At 38.0% G+C, this 18,452-nt stretch overlaps 1 protein-coding gene across 2 annotated transcripts in view; it reads left to right on the plus strand.

The window, feature by feature from the left end:
- Nucleotides 1-18,452, plus strand: part of diaph2 (diaphanous-related formin 2) — a 358,243-nt gene that overhangs the window by 255,276 nt on the left and 84,515 nt on the right. For both annotated transcript variants that reach the window (XM_040119669.1, XM_040119671.1), the window contains one exon: nt 10,282-10,406. In XM_040119669.1, coding sequence (XP_039975603.1) covers nt 10,282-10,406 — 125 coding nt within the window. The remainder of the gene's footprint in view (nt 1-10,281; nt 10,407-18,452) is intronic.

An 18,452-nucleotide genomic window follows, 5' to 3' on the forward strand; every position in this document is an offset into this window, starting at 1 on the left:
TTTCAATATGAAGCTGGAGCCAGTACAAGGTTATCTTAGCTTAGCAAAAAGACTGGAAATGGGGGGAACAGCTAGCCTGGCTAGGTCCAAAAGGTTAAGGGAAAAAAAAGCCTACCAGCAGCTCTAATGCTGACAGATTAACTTGTTATTTTTTGTTTGTTTAAGATGAACAAAAAACAGTCTTTTAAGGTAGGATATGTGCAGAAATAGTCAACTATATAATCCCTGTTAAAACCAAAAATGTCTAATTTTAACACTTTGTTTTTATTTATTAAATAAACAAGCAATAACTTGAATTCTAGAGCTGCTGGTAAGCTGATTTTTTTTAACATTGGATAGAGACAGGTGAGCATTTTCCGTATTTGTAGTCTTTATGATAAATTAAGCTAATGGTCTCTTTGCTCCAGCTTCATATTGAATAGACAGATTGGATACTTTTCTTTTATGATTCAAAATAAAATCATTCATATTAATCAAACCTGTAGATAATCCTAGAACATGAGTGGAACAAAATCCCTTTCAGAAACAAAAAAGATTAATACGTCACCCAGAGGTATCAATGACAAATACTGAATAATAATCTATGCAGTATGTAGTACTTTACCATGCGGGTTTTATTAGAATCATATGTGGTGATTGAGGGGAAAATATCTCTGTTTCCTCATCAACAAAAGGAGAGAGGGAGGCAAACTGAAGTCCTTGAGTCATCACCCACCCTCACACTCTTCTCATGAGTCATGCCACCACCACACATGTGCAGCTGGTTAAGCATTAGAAAATCTAATTCCTGAAATATGCACAGCAGTACAAATAGTAATTTTAACAGGCACATTTTACCAAATTAAATCACAGAGAAAAAGCATACATTCGGAAATGTGTTTATGGGAGATCAATGACATATACCTCTCTGAGGTTAAGGCAGAACAAATCCTATATGTATCAGTTTTCTTTGAAGATTACAGTGCTTCATTAAGAGCATGGTCAGAAGTTATGTTTGCCACTTAACATACTCAAAATACTGCGATAAAAAATAATGGACCTAATCATTTAGTATGCACATATTAAATTTAAATATATGCATGTATTGTCATTATTGTTGTTATTACTGAATTATATTACTGAAATCAGAAAGTATTAGTTTCAGGCAATAAAGTAACTCAATTGAGATTTCTTTTTCATTTCATTATACAATCTTGCATCTATGGTTGATTTAAGCATTTTTGTAGTTTTATTTTCAAAATCAGTAGAAAGTTTTGCTAAGCAAACCATCCTTTTGTTGATTTAGTTGAAATATGTATTTTCCAATTTATTTCTTTAAGCAATCTTATTTATTAATTGTATAGGAAGAACCAAACTCATCAGTCCTCATTAACAAAAAAAAATGTTTAAATGAATTAACAATTAACTCTGGGAAGATTGGTGTAAATATGCCCATGTAAAGAGTTCCCTCTGACTGGCGACAACGTCTCTCTCACAGAGGGCGCTCTTGAGCTACAAATGGGAACATAACAAAAAGCCAAATGACAGGAGGGGAAAGGGAGAGTCTGAGAAAAGAAGAGAACAAAGAATGTCTAAGATACACTGTGAGGGAAAGACAGGAAATACTAACCAATATGTTTTGAAGTGAATATGTGAAAAACAAAAGCAAAAAAAGATGAAGACTTTACAATGAAGGCACCTACTGTGCCTCAACTACTCCCAGGTGAATGACCTTGATGCTGTTGTTAATCCATCAACCACCAGTGTCCCACTGAGAATACTCAAACATGTGTACTTTTTCTCAGAATGAAAATGCATTAACATGATTAATAATTTTAACTATAAAAGGTAAAGTTACCAAAGATTAAAGTAGCAGTAACTGTGGCTGTATTATATAAACTAGTTTATCTGTAAGCCAAGTATTAAAGGTTGGCTTGCAGGTGAGATGTTACTGTTGAGCTGAAGTATTTCCGGAAAGCAGGGTATCATATTGAGTTGGATGTCCAGTCTTCAAACTAACCTGTAAAGTTCAAGCTGCTCCTGACCTTCAATTCTGTAGAGGAATGCAACTGAAATGAATGAGGGTAGCCATGAATTATTCGATCATAATTATTATTCCATTAACTGCTTTTGGTTGAACTCTATAATATCTGTCTTAATAAATCATACTTTTTTGTTTTATACTTAGAGATCCTCAAGTGCTAGATTAATCATATTTGGTGCATGAACAGGGACCTAAGCTTTAAATCTCCTCCACTACTATGAGCAAACAATAATTTATAAATAAACCTACAGATGAATTAATAATAATTAATCAATAAATAAATCCAGTCCATATCCATATTTGAATGTTGCCCTTAGTTTCCGGGCTCCTTTGTATAAAGCCTGCTTCTGGGGTTAACCTCAGGTCAGTTATGATGGATTAAGGGGTACAAGTTTTCATGGCTAAAAATGGTATCAGAAAGGGTCCTTCAACCCACAGAGAATTATCACCCAACTCGATGGTTCCCTTCATGGTTTTCCGGCTCGAAATGCTCTCGTCAACCTTGTTCATCAGCTGCAGCGGGCAGCTCTTTTAGCTAAAAAGCTGATAAATCCACTGCCCAGTACTTGCCCAGCACCAAACAGCAGACTTGACAAAAGAACAGTCTAGAACATCTAACAAGTTAAAGGGTGATATATTTTTCTTGGGAGTTTTTCAAGACCAAAATAGAGCTAAAAGGAGGATATTAGACATGTATTCTATGGGGGCTAGAAACACGACTTTTTAAGTGATTAACAAGTGAAATTTTAAATTCATCACATTTAGATAATATGGAATTGAGGCTATGGCACAAAATTTAGAAATAACAAAGTGTGTTTTACAAAGAAGGAGCATGGTATTATTGTCAATCATAATTTACAAACAGTCAACATCTTACACTAGCAATATTTTAGCTCCTTGCATCAAGGCTATCCACCATATAGGTTTCTTTTTTTTCTTTTGTTTTTATACAAAACTTTTTCTTTGCTGTTCTGCTGATAAAGTTGATCTTGCCTTCAAGAGAGTTAGCACACAGTATATATAATCCTCTCGTGTTTGGCTGTGATAAGGGAATTTAGACAGTGTTTGACATACAAATGAAGATAATGGCATGGCAAAGATGTTTAGACCTGAACCTTTAAATTCACAGCAATCATACATACATACTGTACTTATTTGAAATTAGATCTATCCGATTATATTGTCCTTATTGTACAATGTTTTTTGGGCAGAATTGCTCTGTGTGACATTTCAGACTGCTGCATAGTAATTTTTATACATAAAGTTAGATATTTGAAAACTGGGAATTTTTTGTCGTTAGTTTCATTTGGTTTGTGCTTTTTTTAGTTATAAATTTTAAGACAGTTGTTTCCAATAAAAATACTGTGAGACTTAATCAAATTTTTACATCATAATACTTAGTACTCTATGATGTCCCATTTCTTTGCCCTGTATTTTGCAGATCTCAGGCCAGTCAATAAGTCAAGTAAGGTTTTGACTCTCTTAGATCTAGAAATGTCAAGTGAAGTATGTCCCTTAGGAGGTGTCAGGTGAAATAACCACGGCTATGGGATAAGGAGCAACTTTGAAGTTTTGAATGAGGTTAGAGGCATGAGTCAACCTCTGCAGGCTATTATAATCACCACACCCCCATCGCTGAGCATCTCTCCTGTCTACTCACTCACACAAGTCATCTCCTTCCCCTGCCTCCAGAATCGCTCTGTATGTATAGAAAAAAGCGCTGTACTAATGTGTGTGTGAATGGGCGAATGTGGCATGTAGTGTAAAGCGCTTTGAGCGGTTGACAAGACTAGAAGAGCGCTATATAAGTGCAGACCATTTACCATTTAGGCACCAAACAGTCATAAGCAAACTGTAATTGCTAGCTACTGTACTTATTTGAAATTAATGTATGTTCTCTTTTCTCCTGTTCAACAACAAAGCCAGCACTGGCACTGTTATATGCAAGCATCCGTGAAAACAGACAACACACACTTGGCTAATCAGGCTTTGGTCACTCATCTCCCATTGGTGTCTTTCATGCATCAAATGCCTTGCCTTTTACAAAAAAAACCAGGCTCCACAACCACCCAGTTGTACCACTTGTATACTCCTAACTCAGTCCTTTCTATTTTTTGTGCCACATCAGAAACGTATCATAACAATTTCACAGAAAAATATGTCTTGGCAAAGAGAAATTACCATCTTCAAGTAAGTTCATGACAAACATTTAGGTGGTTGATCGTTGGCAGAGAGGAGGTAAACCAGTGTCCCCCTATGAATTTCTTATTCTTTTTATTGCAGAGGGCACAGACTCACATATAGCACCAGAACATCACCCTGACTGATTTCCTGAGCACTTCCTGGGGAATTGTCATTGGCCTAGGTCAATATCTAAACTTTCCCATGCATCAAAATTTATTGTAATTGACTCCATTTGTAATTCCTCCAGAGATCTGGCACTGGGTTGTAGCTCTGAAGACTGTCAAAAGCAATAAAGTCTTACAGACATGACCCCCATTGTAAACAAGGCCTCCTTCTAGAGTGTGAGGTACAGTAAAGTCTTGTTTTTGGCTGTACTTTAGCTCTTTGGCTCCAGCCATACTTCCATTCGAATGCTGTAGTTTTAAAATTATGTATTTGTCATGTCATGTTTTATTTTTCTTAATGCTCATGTGCTCCACTCCTTTTCAGTATAGTTCTTGCAGTTTTAAAATACCAGTATTGGGCTGAAAAGAAGATACAGTAAACACTGCATTGTACTGTACTCTGTGTTGTAGATATGCCATGGTGCAGTGTGCTGTTGCTGTAATAATTAATGTTACAGTAATTAATATAATAGCACTGTTAATGTGCTGTAAGTAATGTTTATGGTAAAATAATAAAACATAAAGGCACTTCAACAATTTTTCGCTCAACCTTTCTATCAGTACTGCATTAAATTATACAGTTTATACATTCATATTTTTAACTTAATGTTCAATCATATAAAAAAATTATTTATCCCTAATATTAATTGCATCTTGATTTATTGAAAAGACTGCTGCGGTAGACATTTTCTGATTAACCATTACATATTTCAACCTTACGGTTTTTCTCTTGGGGGGGGGGCCATCAGTTCTAATCAGAAAGCAAATCCTTCATTATGATAACAGTTCTGTTACATAGAGGGCTTAGGGAAAATGCAAATTAAAAGAGGAAATAGAGCAAAAGTAAAAAGGATTTACCCTTTTATGTGCATGCAATTAGCGCAACATTGACGGGAAATTGCAATTGTGATTGTGTGTGCATAATGTGAATTTGTGTCCTCTGAGAGAAATTAATTGCATTGTCTAACAATGACATTGTCTGTTTTCTGGTATGATGTAATAATCTTTTTCTATATGTGTGTAATTATTTATAATACAACATAACTACTCCATTTAATAATTTACAAAAAGATATGTAACTTGAATTTTTTCCCCCAACAATGCAGAGCACTGAAATTATAATACGATAGAATTTCTGCCTGACAACTGAAATCTGTGCCATGATGTGTACAGTTAATAGTAATATAAAGGTCTCCTCCATCTCTTTGTTTATGCTGACCATTAAATGTCCTCATTTGCCACTTTCTCCTGCCTGCTGTTTTTAACATCACAGCTCTGCTAATCAGAAAGAACAATGTGACTGCTTTGTCACAGCAACAATATCACTTTCACTCCTGCAACTGGAGCTGCTTTGATTCCTGCTGAAAGGGGAACACACAGAATTGTGTTTATCCTTTTGTCTCTTTCTTCTGCTGTACTCTAGTCTGTCTCCCACTTCATCTCTTATTCACTTTAAGGTGCCACCAACAGCTAAATGACAAAAGTTAAAGCATGATTTTTATTGGGAAAAAATATAATTCCGGCTCATTTTAAAGGGGCAGGAGGTATTTAAAATAACTTCAATTTGTACGAAATGTTGTTACACAGACATAAGATTCATCATTGTCTTGGTATCATCCTGCTGATCAATAGTTAATTTTACCCTGATGTGATGAATATGCCATCCAGCTGACATTATATGTATCTGGTCATGTGTAGAGTACCCTCAAGGTCTTCTGCGCTTTACACTATGTTATATATGCAAAGAGGTTGTGAGAGGAGATTTGAAGGGGAGATAACAAGGTGGGGTGAGATTACTGCTTCGGGACATTAAAGGTTTTAACATCTAGTGTATAATCTCTAGATCTTGGAAGACCTTTTACATACGATTGAAGTGCTGATATTATCATGGCCACATACATTTATCTCTAGAGAAATTATATAAATATTGTAATGACTTATTCAGCTGATACATATGAAGAAATCTGTCCATTAATAATTTTTGATTATTTTTTTTCCTTTCTTTGGTCCCTGCTTTGATACAATACTTATATTTTCAAAGAGCTTTAAATCATGTATATATGTCCTCATTATGGCGTCAATTCCCAATGACTTCTTCTGAACCTTCTGAACCTTCTTACTGAAACAACCAACCTTCCCCGTAAACAGCCCAATTTAACATTCATGTGGAACTTTTTACTAAAAAAGAATAAAAAATATGTTAACTTCATCATAATTAAACACATATAAACATATCAACCTGAAAAAGTATTTGTAAAACAGGTAAGACATACCTATACACCGATCAGCCACATCATATATATATATATATATATATATAAACAAACACACGCACACACACACACACACACACACACTGTGTTTGTGCATCTTTTCTGTTTGTCCGTCTCTTCTCCTCAACTCCCTTTCTACACACCCACAAACATACTTTTGTTTGGCTAAGGTGATGAATGCATTTATGAACTACCTTCTCCGCAGGTTTTATGTTGCATTTGTCTTTGTTTTCACAAGTGTGTAGATTATTTAAAACTTGATCTTTTATGCCATATTGGCAGCAACGTTGAAAATAAATCTCAATCTCCTTTGTAACCTTTGGCGGCATCGCAAGAGCATTGGATGAAAGATTGGTATTATTTGTCCATAACTCAAAATGAAAATTGCCCCCTTGTACAAATGACTGAATATAAAGTTGACATATTCACATTATAGCAGTTGATTTGGTATTGTGAGCTACACAGTATTTTTTCTTGGCAGTTTATTTTGAAAGAAACGGGGCAAAGCTTAATGAAATACTTTTTGTTTGTCTTTTGTTAGTGGGAATGAGTAATGTGTCAAGGGCCATTATTACAGAGTTCATATCAATAACTGAAGGATGTTGACCACAGAGGCAGTTTTTCAAGCAGTCTGTTATTCACAAAAGTTTACTTCTTGTCTTTCAAATCTTATCATTGTTGTAGCCTTTTGTGTCCTCCATGCATCACTCAACCTTTGCAGTTATTTCTGAGACTTCACAAGAGTATAGTCAACTAAATCATACAGCTTAAAGCTACACCTTAAAGAAATGACATGTTTATTATAGTTTTAAAATTTTTCTTTTGTAAGAAGTTACCTAAGTAGAAGTTGGGTGCGTGCGTCTGACTTGGAACCCTAAAAACGGTTTTGTTTTTTTGTTTTTTTTCTTTCTGTGTGATTGAAAGACACACTGGAAAGCCTTGCTAACAGCAGTCATCAGAATAATTTTACATGTTTCAGAAATTCTCTCTGTCTGGAAAGATGGAATATACAACCCCCTCTATCCCCTATGTTTCTCCTCTGATCCACTTGAAATGTGTATTCAGAAGATAGCAGTGTTGCCATGTTTTGTCCACTGAAAATAGCAGCATTATTTTTGTAGTAATTTTACTAATGATATCCCAAAAGAATCCATGCTAGATTCTGTAGATGCTAGATTATTAGAGCCAAGAAGGGTAGTGATATTAATGTACAGTATATCTATTTCTAAAAAGTATAAACATGCGTGTAGAATCAAACGATGTATAAATAAGTTAAGTTTGCTCCATATTAAGACCAAAACACTATATACACTCCAACTGCCACAGTTGTGTACTAGTTTGTCTCAAGGATAAGTAATTCCCATGTAAAAACTATGCTGCATTATAGCCCGGTGGCTTCACTCTGATCCTGGTTCGCCTGAAACAGCAACACAGTTTTCTTGAGCCACTGTTTCTTGGCTACCATGGTTACTATGATCAGTATTACAGCCAAATTATTCCCCAATACTCTCATTCATGTCACAAGCAGCTATCATAAGACACAATGGATGACGAAGACCTTCCCATGGCTCGATACATTTGTGTGAATTTGATTGTTTCTTCTCTTGCATCCATCTGCCCGCCTCCCATGCTGTTCATTTTCCTTTTCACCATTAGTGGGGCTGAGATCATATTGACAAGAGCATGTGGATCTCAGAGGTCCTATCAGTGGAGAAACAGGCTATGTGATACTGTGGTTTTCTTACTGTCATCTCCAGGAGTCAGTTGTGTGAGAATTGAGGAGGAGGAATTGTGAATTTCCCAGTCACTGGCTCCATCCGGCCAGCCAACTAGCTGCAAAGTCTAACAATAACAGTGACCTCACCCCTTACTCCTAAAGTATTGCTTCTTGACTAATCAAAGCTGGCGTGTGTGTGTGTGTGTGTGTGTGTGTGTGTGTGTGTGTGTGTGTGTGTGTGTGTGTGTGTGTGTGTGTGTGTGTGTGTGTGTGTGTGTGTGTGTGTGTGTGTGTGTGTCTGTGTGTGTCTTCCAGCGGGAATGCATCTTTGTATTTGGGTTGATGGTTGTTTCAGTGTGCTGGATATGTGATCCACCATCTTGCCATCCAGTCTTATTGTCAGAAAATAAGAACAAAGTGCAAACCCAAGCTGTGGAATTGTGGTAAAGTAAGACAAGGTTGACCCTTATGTCACAGAGGTCACGTCTCTTGACATCTTGTGTCCATTACCCCACTCCTCGCTCCCTCAGTACTTCAGTTACAGTATAATAGATGGACTAACCTTGTAGATGTGGGGGTAGTGTAGGATAAATAATATAAGCTGTTAAAGAGGACTGTCCGTATTGGTTCCTATTTTGGTTATCGATTAGTGTTTCAAGCATGTCATGTCAATAGAAGATCACTCATAACTATCGCTGATCAACTGACTACATCATTCAGGCAGCAGGGCTTTTTTTTTTTTTTTTTTTTTTACACTTCTGCCAGGGCAGTGATTCATGTGAATCACAATATTTGCACGGGCCCAACAATCAAGCTTCAAATGAACATAGCTCCTGACTCACAAAGAGGAAATAGACCTATTTATTTTGGTGACCCCATGACCTTTCACCTAGCTTTGTCAGGGCAAAGATCCAACTTGGTTTGAAATGGTGTTTGGAGTCAGTGTGCAGATGTCACTCTTTTCATCTTTTACCTAGTTTCTCGATTAGCCTAAATTCTGGTTACTTTTGGATAACTACTCATCTTCCCAGTACAGTACAATGTTGGCTTTGAACATAATAATGGTTAATGAAGGTGGTTGGCCTTGGCAGTGGTCTGCCCTCCGTTGAACACTTTCTTGTTTTTGTCATGTTGTTATCATTTTTCTGAATTTTCAGTTTTGTTCCTCAAAATCCAAGGCCTTTAGTTGTAAAAGAATATAAAAAGCAATATGAACTGAAAATAAAATCCACGTTATTATAAAAACAGACGTGCTTTCAGTCAAGTACTCTGTATCCTAAAGCCAGTCAATATTACAATGAACTTTCAAAGCCTATGAAATCAAATAAACTGTATGGCTGCAACTCAAATGCAACATGAGGCTTATCTTTAAAGGGATCAAGGGGCATGTTTTTGTGACTGAAGATAACTTTAAATTATTTTTTTTTCTTGAAACTCAATGTATGTCTATGTGTTAATGCAAGAGATTATGTGCATGTGTGTGTCAATAAGACTAAACCGTTAACAGCAACGTAAACATGGTACTGCATCTATGCTCCTGTCCCATCTGATCCCCTAAGATGCTGCTTGCTGTTTGAAGTCTCCACTTGAAAGGTCTGATCTGAATACTGTGGATTCCACAGCAACTCTGCAAACAGTGATTAGAGACTGATTAATGAGCCACTGTACACACACATTCACACGTGCTTGCTTTCTAGGCCACACACAAATGGATGGCGCAGGAGTCAGTATGTCACAACATACATAGTCTAACTCAGTCATAGCTGGTTTTTATTTAAACTTCAACAAAGTTTTCAGGGATCTGTGTTGTTTTTATTGTTTTTGATTAATGGAAACATTTTAATACACCCAGTATGGGTCAGATTATTTTTTCTAATCAATTTACCGTGGATCTTTTCTGTTGCATTTTTTTTCCTACAGTGTCAGCTGAGATCTTAAAGGGCAGTTTGACCACCATGGAACGTCACATTCAGAGGCTTGAGAACGACATCGTGAACTTCCCCAAAACAGATGACCACCAAGATAAGTTTGTGGAAAAGATGTCGATATCCTTTTTAATGTTGTCATTTTCACTCCCCGCATAGGTTTATACTTCAATCCGCTTCTCAAAAATATATGTATTCTGACATATTAAGACATAGTACGTACAATTTTGTCTACAGCAGTGGCAAAGGCATGTGCAGTTTGTGTTTTGCCTTGCAGTGGGTAAGCAGTTTAAGTCACTTGGTGTGATAGGTGGCACCCAAGGGAACTTAGGGAATGGATCTGGCTGCCTTGCTGTGAGATGTTGATCAGATCTCCCTCTTCACTCTTCTGTGGGTCCCAAGAGTGAAATCATGCCTGTGGCTATTTTTACTGCACTCTGCCACCACTGCCTGTCCCCTGGGGGACTTTAATAGGGGCTCTAGTCCCTCACACCAACTTATCGCCTATCCCGGATTTCATCTCCTGACCGGCCACGAGCCTCTCCACACAACCATCTGTGCGCTATCTTCTCTCATGGCACCTCTCCTGTTTCGATAACAGAGTGTTTCACTTAAACCCAAGCTTCTCTGCTCCCAAATTGAATTAGCCATGTCTCTGCACTTTCTTGAATGCCCTTTCTAAGAGGAGGTCCTCACTGTAAAGGTTTGATCAATGATGGAAATCAAGTCTGTTGTCAATACCCTGAGGCTAGGGTGCCTTTCATGGGATAAGAAAAAACAGTAAAGCAGTTTCTAGTACTATTAAGACAAGAAAGAATTACTCAAGAGTAATTTAACAAGTGAGTTGGTGTTTGCATATGTTATATGCTGACATGTAAGAGAGCATTTAAACTGATTTTGGCTTCCCTTTGTCTGAGATTTATTAAGGCTGACTTTGCACATTGGGTGGTATAAGTGTAATAGCCTCCTAACACATTAACAATCTGCTCCCAGTCAAAGAAGGGCACTTAAATTTGTATAATTAAAAAAACTGAAGCAGGGACCTCCCTGGCGGCAGCTCAGAGGCAGAAAGCTGCTCTGCCCCCCGATGTCAGTATTGATTCTCAGGGTCCTTCGAGAACGAGAGGCTTGAGTGAGAGGAAATGGAAAAGTGTAGATATACTGCAGCATGGCTCTCCCTCACTGTCTGGAGTTCCTCCCCAGAGATTGGCAGAAGAAAGCTGGCTGGCCATGACCTGAAACACCCCACTTCCTCCTCTCTCCCCTTCTCTCCATCTCACCTGATTGAGTTTTGGTGGCAGGATACAGGCTTAGTAGGATTTAATAAGATCTATTTTGATCCTTGTTTTACTTAAAATAGGCACAGATAGGAAAGTACTGAAAATCCCATATTTTTCATTCTCCATCTGTGTTATATTCCATTTTGCAGTATTTTCATAATGGTTAATGGTACAGTAGTTTCCTTTCTCTTATTTTTGCAAGTGGTAGAATTGCTATAGGTACACATAGTTTTTGATAATGATTTTCACTGTTCTATTTGGGATGCAGACACATTGAGGCACAGAAAGGAGTAACATTATGAAATGCATGCTTGTTTGATCTTTCAGTTAGCTCCCTGGAGTGTTTGATCTGCATTTCATCTCCTGTGTATAATAAGTGATACAGTTAATAATAATGCAATCATATAACAAGGTGTCAGGAAAGCTTTAGTTCTGCTTTGTGGGAACAATTTGGTGCAGATTCTTTCATCTCATGTATTAGAAAACACAGGAGTTTTGTCTTAATTTCCCTAGTAAAGTACATATAAAGACACTAGAAATATGCAATCAAACTCTGCTCAATGCCATTGGAGTAGCTGTGGGTCTGTTTGTTACAGCAGGACATTTGTGTATGTGTGTGTATACAGGTATGTCTCAATTTAACCCACTTCTCTGAAGTCTGTCATCCATGGCAATATTTTCTAAACCTCCTAAGATATCAGATGTCGGGCTGTTTTTGTCAAAGCAAGAATGCTGATGGAAATTTAACCACATACACTTGGAGCAAACAGAGAGATGAAGAGATAGAGAGCGTAGGCTGTGCTTGATTTGCTGAGATTTTAGTACCAGTGTTTGCTGTGAGTTTAGGTAGCACTCTAATCTGTGTTGCACAGCTAAGTTTTGGAACAAGGACAGTGTGAAATACAATGCTGTATATTTTGGGTTGACATTTCCTTTGGTACACATACGATAGTAGAGTCAAGAGAAACATACCTTTTTAAACTTTTCAGTGAGATTAAAAAAAGGATGTTGGTTCCTTGAAGCATGACAGATGGAAGAACAACAACAGCTAAAAGTCATGCATTTGATGCTTCAGCAACCCTGAAAAAGTTAAGTGAAGCTCTATTGTCTTGACTGTTGGGCACTGTGATAAATGAGTCAGTCTGCGTTTGTGTGTCCGTGCTTGTGTGTGTGTTGCACAGAGGGAGAGAAAAGGGAGAGAGTGTAGTTTACAGTGCATGTGTAGGTGTGTACATGTGCCTCTGTTTCACTGTGACTCTTGTCAGCTTTTTCCTGAGATTAATTTCAGGAGGCCATGGTCACTGAAATGTATTTTAAATATAATATGTGCCCCAAAGCAGCATAGTTCTAATTAAATGTTCAACAATAAATTATGTTTTGTGTTTTTCATCATGCATGATTAGTGTTCCTAATTTGTTTAGGCTTCAGAAATTTCAGGTTTTTACGCATTAAAAAGAAAAAAAATTCTAGTGCAAACAATATTTGAGAATGTGTCAGCTTTATCGGTCATTTGACTTGCTTACCTTTCAGAGGAAATCAGTCCAAAATTTCCCTAAAGTGCATCAGTAGCAGTTATGAAATACTGAAAGAGAGAAATTTTGATTGACGAAATATGGAATGAAAGAAACAGACAGAGTGGGAAAAAGAAAAAAGGGAGGAAGAAAGAAAGACAGAGAGTAGAGCTTAGTGGAAGCACTTCATTTGGCTTTATTGATACATTTTTCTCTTTCCATTACTGTAATATATGCAAATGACTGAATGGGGTGTTTGTTCAGCAGTTTAGTGATCTCTATCTGTCAGAAGTAATGGGAGCCCACAAAGGCTGTAGAGTTGAGGCACAAACCCCCAGAGAGCCCTATTTCACCAGAGAGGCTATGGCTATCACATGCACACACACAAACGCACCCATTTCCTGTTGCTGCTGGATATGATAGAGTAGAGCTGGGGGCTTAGAGTGGGACTCTGCATACTAGAATATTAATGGTGGTGAGGTGGCTTGATAGGCATGATGAGAGACTGGACTGAACCTTGATGGATGCCTGGACCTGTCCAATACACACCCCCCCCCTGCTCTACTCAGTGCCTTAACCTGGGTATAAAATTTTGCACCCACTGACAAAAAAAAAAGGAAACCCTTGTGCTTTGTAGATTCTAGCTGTGTTGTTATGTCTTTAACATTTTTCTATGGTCATCTTCTTGTTTAGGGATTTTTTTAATTTATATATTTATTATGTTTTACAATTTCTTTACACAACCTATCATGTTTTATCTTTTTTAAGATTCTCTTGGTTAGGTCTTGCTGTCTTTTTCCAAATAATTATTTGTCTGTGTGTTTGTGTGTGTATGCCATTGTTACACAGTCATTGAGTTTCCCCAGTAAAATGTCCTTGTAGCTGCTGAATTCTTCCACAAGGCTGAGTGAATGGAACTGAGTGGCTTGAAGCCATTGCTCATGGCCTTGTTCTTAGTTTGAAAATAGTCATAATTTACCCAGAATTCCTGGCGAATTAGTCCTTAAGATTGTCAAGGACTGGGCAGCATTGTCTAACTGATGATCTTAGACATCTTCCTGGAGTCTCTATGTTAAATTTAAGCCACAGAGTAAGTTTGTCTTTGCTGTAGTAAGTTTTGGGCTCAATTACCAAGATAATTCAGAATCAGCGTTTTCTATCATATTGAAGACTTCCTTGACAATTTCGTGCCAACATAAAGAAACAGGTGTTTGAGCAGCAATGCAGATCTACAGTAACTGTTGATACCTGTTGGTGAATAGGAAGTCTCCGGTCCTGGAATCCTAGAAAGCCCACACACCTAACAGTGTCAGTTTCTCACACCAACTTAGCCCTCCCACACAAGGTCAGCCCTGACATGTTTTTTCTCTGCCCCAGGGCTAGCCTTTAATACCACCATTGTGGCTAAAAAATCGACAGATGCATTCATACAAGTACCACCTTTCTGTTGAGACTACAGCCTGATTTAGTTCACACTTCAAAGGAAGAGGTTCACTACAATGTGCTTATGGATGGTCTTTGGCAAACAGCAACAGTCAGAGACTGTTGGCTTCAGGCTAAGTTTGTGTACAGGTGCAGCATTCTCTTGTATCGGCACCAGGCAGTTAAGGTCAAATAAATGGTTGTTAGTGGAACATTTCTTCTATTTAGTAGACTGCTGAGTTAAACTGCAGGAACATCCACCGTTAAAGGCTTGTTTTGTCTGTAGAAGCACGGTGGTCTTTGGAGGAGTTATCCCACTTTAGAACACCATTATGTGCTTGAATGAGAAGTAAGTCAGATTATTTACCAAATCATCATGTTTATTTCTGTACGTTTGTATATATTAAAACTGGGTTAAAGCATGCTGGTGGCACTTTCAGTAGCTCCTTATAATTTTTAAAGCAGAAATATACAAATTCCCTACCCCCTTTGCCACACACGCATAAGCTCTCTCTCATAATCACCACCTTCCTTAGAACCCCCCAACCCAAGTGTTTTCCTCCACTAATGAAATTCACTGTAAACTGTGTGGCCAATTAACTGAAGCACAGATAAACCATGAAGCCTTTTAATTATCAAAATTCAGTGAAAATTGGTATAAATAAGTAGAGGTGCTTAAAACAGACTCCATTCCTGCCTGAGTTTTGCATCGGTATCTCACACCTCAATGTGAATGTCCAGACTCGGACAAAGCAACAGAAAATCACTAGAATAAACAGTCATCTTTCATGTTGCATTCCACATGCCAGAGGAGATATTAAGATTTTAATTAATACATTTTAATATGTAAAATAAACATTTCTAAAATTAGACTTGCAATGCTAAAAATTAGTATTGCAGAGAAAAGCCACAAAATGTGACTGAAAAAAGGTTGTGGTGATTATGTTACTGTCTTACCAATGATTTTCTTTTTCTTATTTGCTTGATGCTGTCTTATTACCTTTGATGACAAATATAAAATCCACTGCAGTTATATAGTTTTTAATTATCTTCAGTAAAGCATTAACCAGCATTGTCGCAGAGTGAGTCAAGTAAATTGACTTGCAAAAGTACAAACAGTATGACTTATATCGATACTTAGAGCTTTCAAACCCTTTGTGTAACCTGCTGTACCTAGACTATATCCTGTCATACTATTATATAGTATTATCCTGATACTTTTCTGCCAAAATTCATACAGCACAACACTCATATGTTCCATTGCAGTATACAGCATACTTTTTGAATCAGCTGCTGTGTGTGACCAACAGTCCAACTGAAGCATTTTCAGTTCACTATAATATAGGACTGTCACTATCCCATTGGTTCATTCTGTACGTTCGTTTATCTTATCAAATCTAATCTAATCAAATTTAATCCAATGTAAGATGAGGAAAGACAAGCAAATCCCCACATTTAAGAAGGTGTAACCTTACAGTGTTAAACAGTTATGTGATTATTAAATTAGGGGTGAATTGATTAATTCAATAATCATTTCAGCCGTACAATTAATTTTTTAAAATATAACTATACAACTACAAGTAAAAACAATGTATATTATTTCTCAGAAAAAAAAAACTATATGTATAGATTTGAACAAACAGTATGGTGTTTAAATCTTATTACACCTATAGGCAATATATTAAAAAAAAGTCTCAGCACATAATGCCACTACATTTGAAATATTCAAACTAGAATTGTGCACACAGATCTTTGAATTTTGCTGAGATAGCTCTGGCTTTCAGAGCAAAGTTTGGAGCAAAAGAGACACACATCAGCCATATGTTAAAGTCTGATGTCTATCATGTTAACTGCCAGACAGGAGAACATCTCTGTGCCCTTTGGTCATATGAGTGAATTCCCTAGAAGTTCACCAATCAGTATCTTGTTAGGCTGTGACACTCAGCCTGATGTGGCAGCTCCATTAACCAGTAGAGTAAGCTTGCTGACAGGCCGCCTGGACTGTAGCTCCCAGGGGCAGGGGGGGGTGTGACGTTGGAGTACATTAGGTACACCCGTGATTTACACTGAAGCTACCCCTTTGCTCCTGAGTGAACAATTGTCATATTCCACTGGTAAATCCTCCGTGCCCTGCCAGTCCTGGTGTGTGCCCTTTGGGATCTACTGTGTCCTGTTGGGATTCAGGCCTGCTCGCGTGCAATCTAATATGCTTCCTTACACACCAATTGCATACATTCTTATTCTTCTTGTATAAGGTTGATATACATTAAACAGGGTTAAGTATTAATATGCATTACACACAGAAGCAAGCAATGTATGTAACAGGCTATAGTTTTCTGAATAGGAAATTATTTGTTTAGTTGATCTGTTTTATCTTCATGTTTCCATGTGTCGCTCAGCTGCTGTATGCTTTAGCTTTGCCCCTATTGGCCCAGGTCTCCGCTGATTCTTTCTGCTCTACAAAAAGTCGGGCTAAGGACCCAGTGGCAGCATCACCGATCTGCACCTCATTACTTCCCCAAAAGGCCTGGGCTTAGTGCAGGGTAATAGACAGAGGCCCAGCCGCCCTCATTTGTCATGGGCTCCTGGGTTTGATGCAAAGCCCCCCTTGAGCACTTGTTGCTGAGCTCTAATCCTGCAGTAGACACCAGCCACGCTTCTCTGCTTAGCCATCCCCACTCTCCACCGTCATGGCTCATGATTTCACTTTCATTTGATGTTTTAATGAAATCCCTGAGACTCAGTTGAATGGCAGGTCCATTGTTGGCAAATTATTCTATCAAATGCAAGTGGAAGGGAAACGTGACTGGGGTTATTTGTCTAGTAAATATGAGCCACCAAGGGTTCACAGTGTTTTTCAGCAGGTGTGTCCACAATAGAAGATGGTCTGAGTTAAATGGCACAGGTTGAAGAGAATGCATATAGAGTACATGGCGCATAGGATGCTGTTTTCATGTTCTTGATATCCCCCTGCATTATCCATTCATGCCATTTCTCTGCTAACTAATAATAATACTGCAGCTGCTCTAGTAGAAGTTAATTGTAAAATTAGTTGGGAGAGATGTACTTAAAGTTGTTAGATAGTGTACAGAGCAGACATTCATACAATGGCTGACATTTATTCCTGTGCAGCCCAGTATATTGCCTAGTAGCACCATTTGTTGTGCCTTATTGCAAATAAGTGCTATGGGGCAGTGCCCAAAAGGCTGGGGAAAGCTCCTTGATGAAAAGGCCTGAGTATCATTAGTTGAAGTTGCTGTGTGTGCCAGTTGAAAGCCTCTCTAAAATGTAAATCAAACTAATGCCCAAACACTTCCTCTCCTTTCCCCTCGGTTAATGTTATTCTATGCTGATGCTGTCAGGGGAATATGGTGTTGTTGTGCTGTTTGCTACTGGGCTAACTTCGCTCCATGGTGGCTATCCTTGCCCTCAGCTGACAGGACCCAGGGATAACTGCTCATATACATAGCCCCACAAACCATTAGCCAAACTGCAGTGCACTAATTGCCTCACGTTTGCTAATTGATTATAAGATACATTATATAGCCAACATTTAGGTTGACTCCTTCAAAAAGATTTAGCCTTAAGCAGTTCTGAAAAAAATAATGACAGTCAATAACACCGTGGGCCATTGTCACATGTCACTGTGCGCTCAGCTCTGCAAATTTGAGGCACAATAGAAAAGTCGGAGGAGAAAGAGATCACTAATTAAAATGAATCTGTGACAGTCAGAAACACTAACAGTTACAAACGGCAATCTGATAGTAGTCAACAGGGGATTCTCCATTAATTGGTAAAATGAGGCTCATCAATCACACCGAGGGGGAATGCTGCAAAGACAGTAGCCTGTCAGCAGAGTCACCCACTGTGGGGGGAGCAGCATGACGTGCGTCTCAGGGACAGAGTCATGTAGAGCAGGGAACAGTCTTTTTCTTCTCCCCTCTCTCTCTCTC

This window comes from Xiphias gladius, chromosome 23, assembly GCF_016859285.1.
Source record: "Xiphias gladius isolate SHS-SW01 ecotype Sanya breed wild chromosome 23, ASM1685928v1, whole genome shotgun sequence".
NCBI lineage: Eukaryota > Metazoa > Chordata > Actinopteri > Istiophoriformes > Xiphiidae > Xiphias > Xiphias gladius.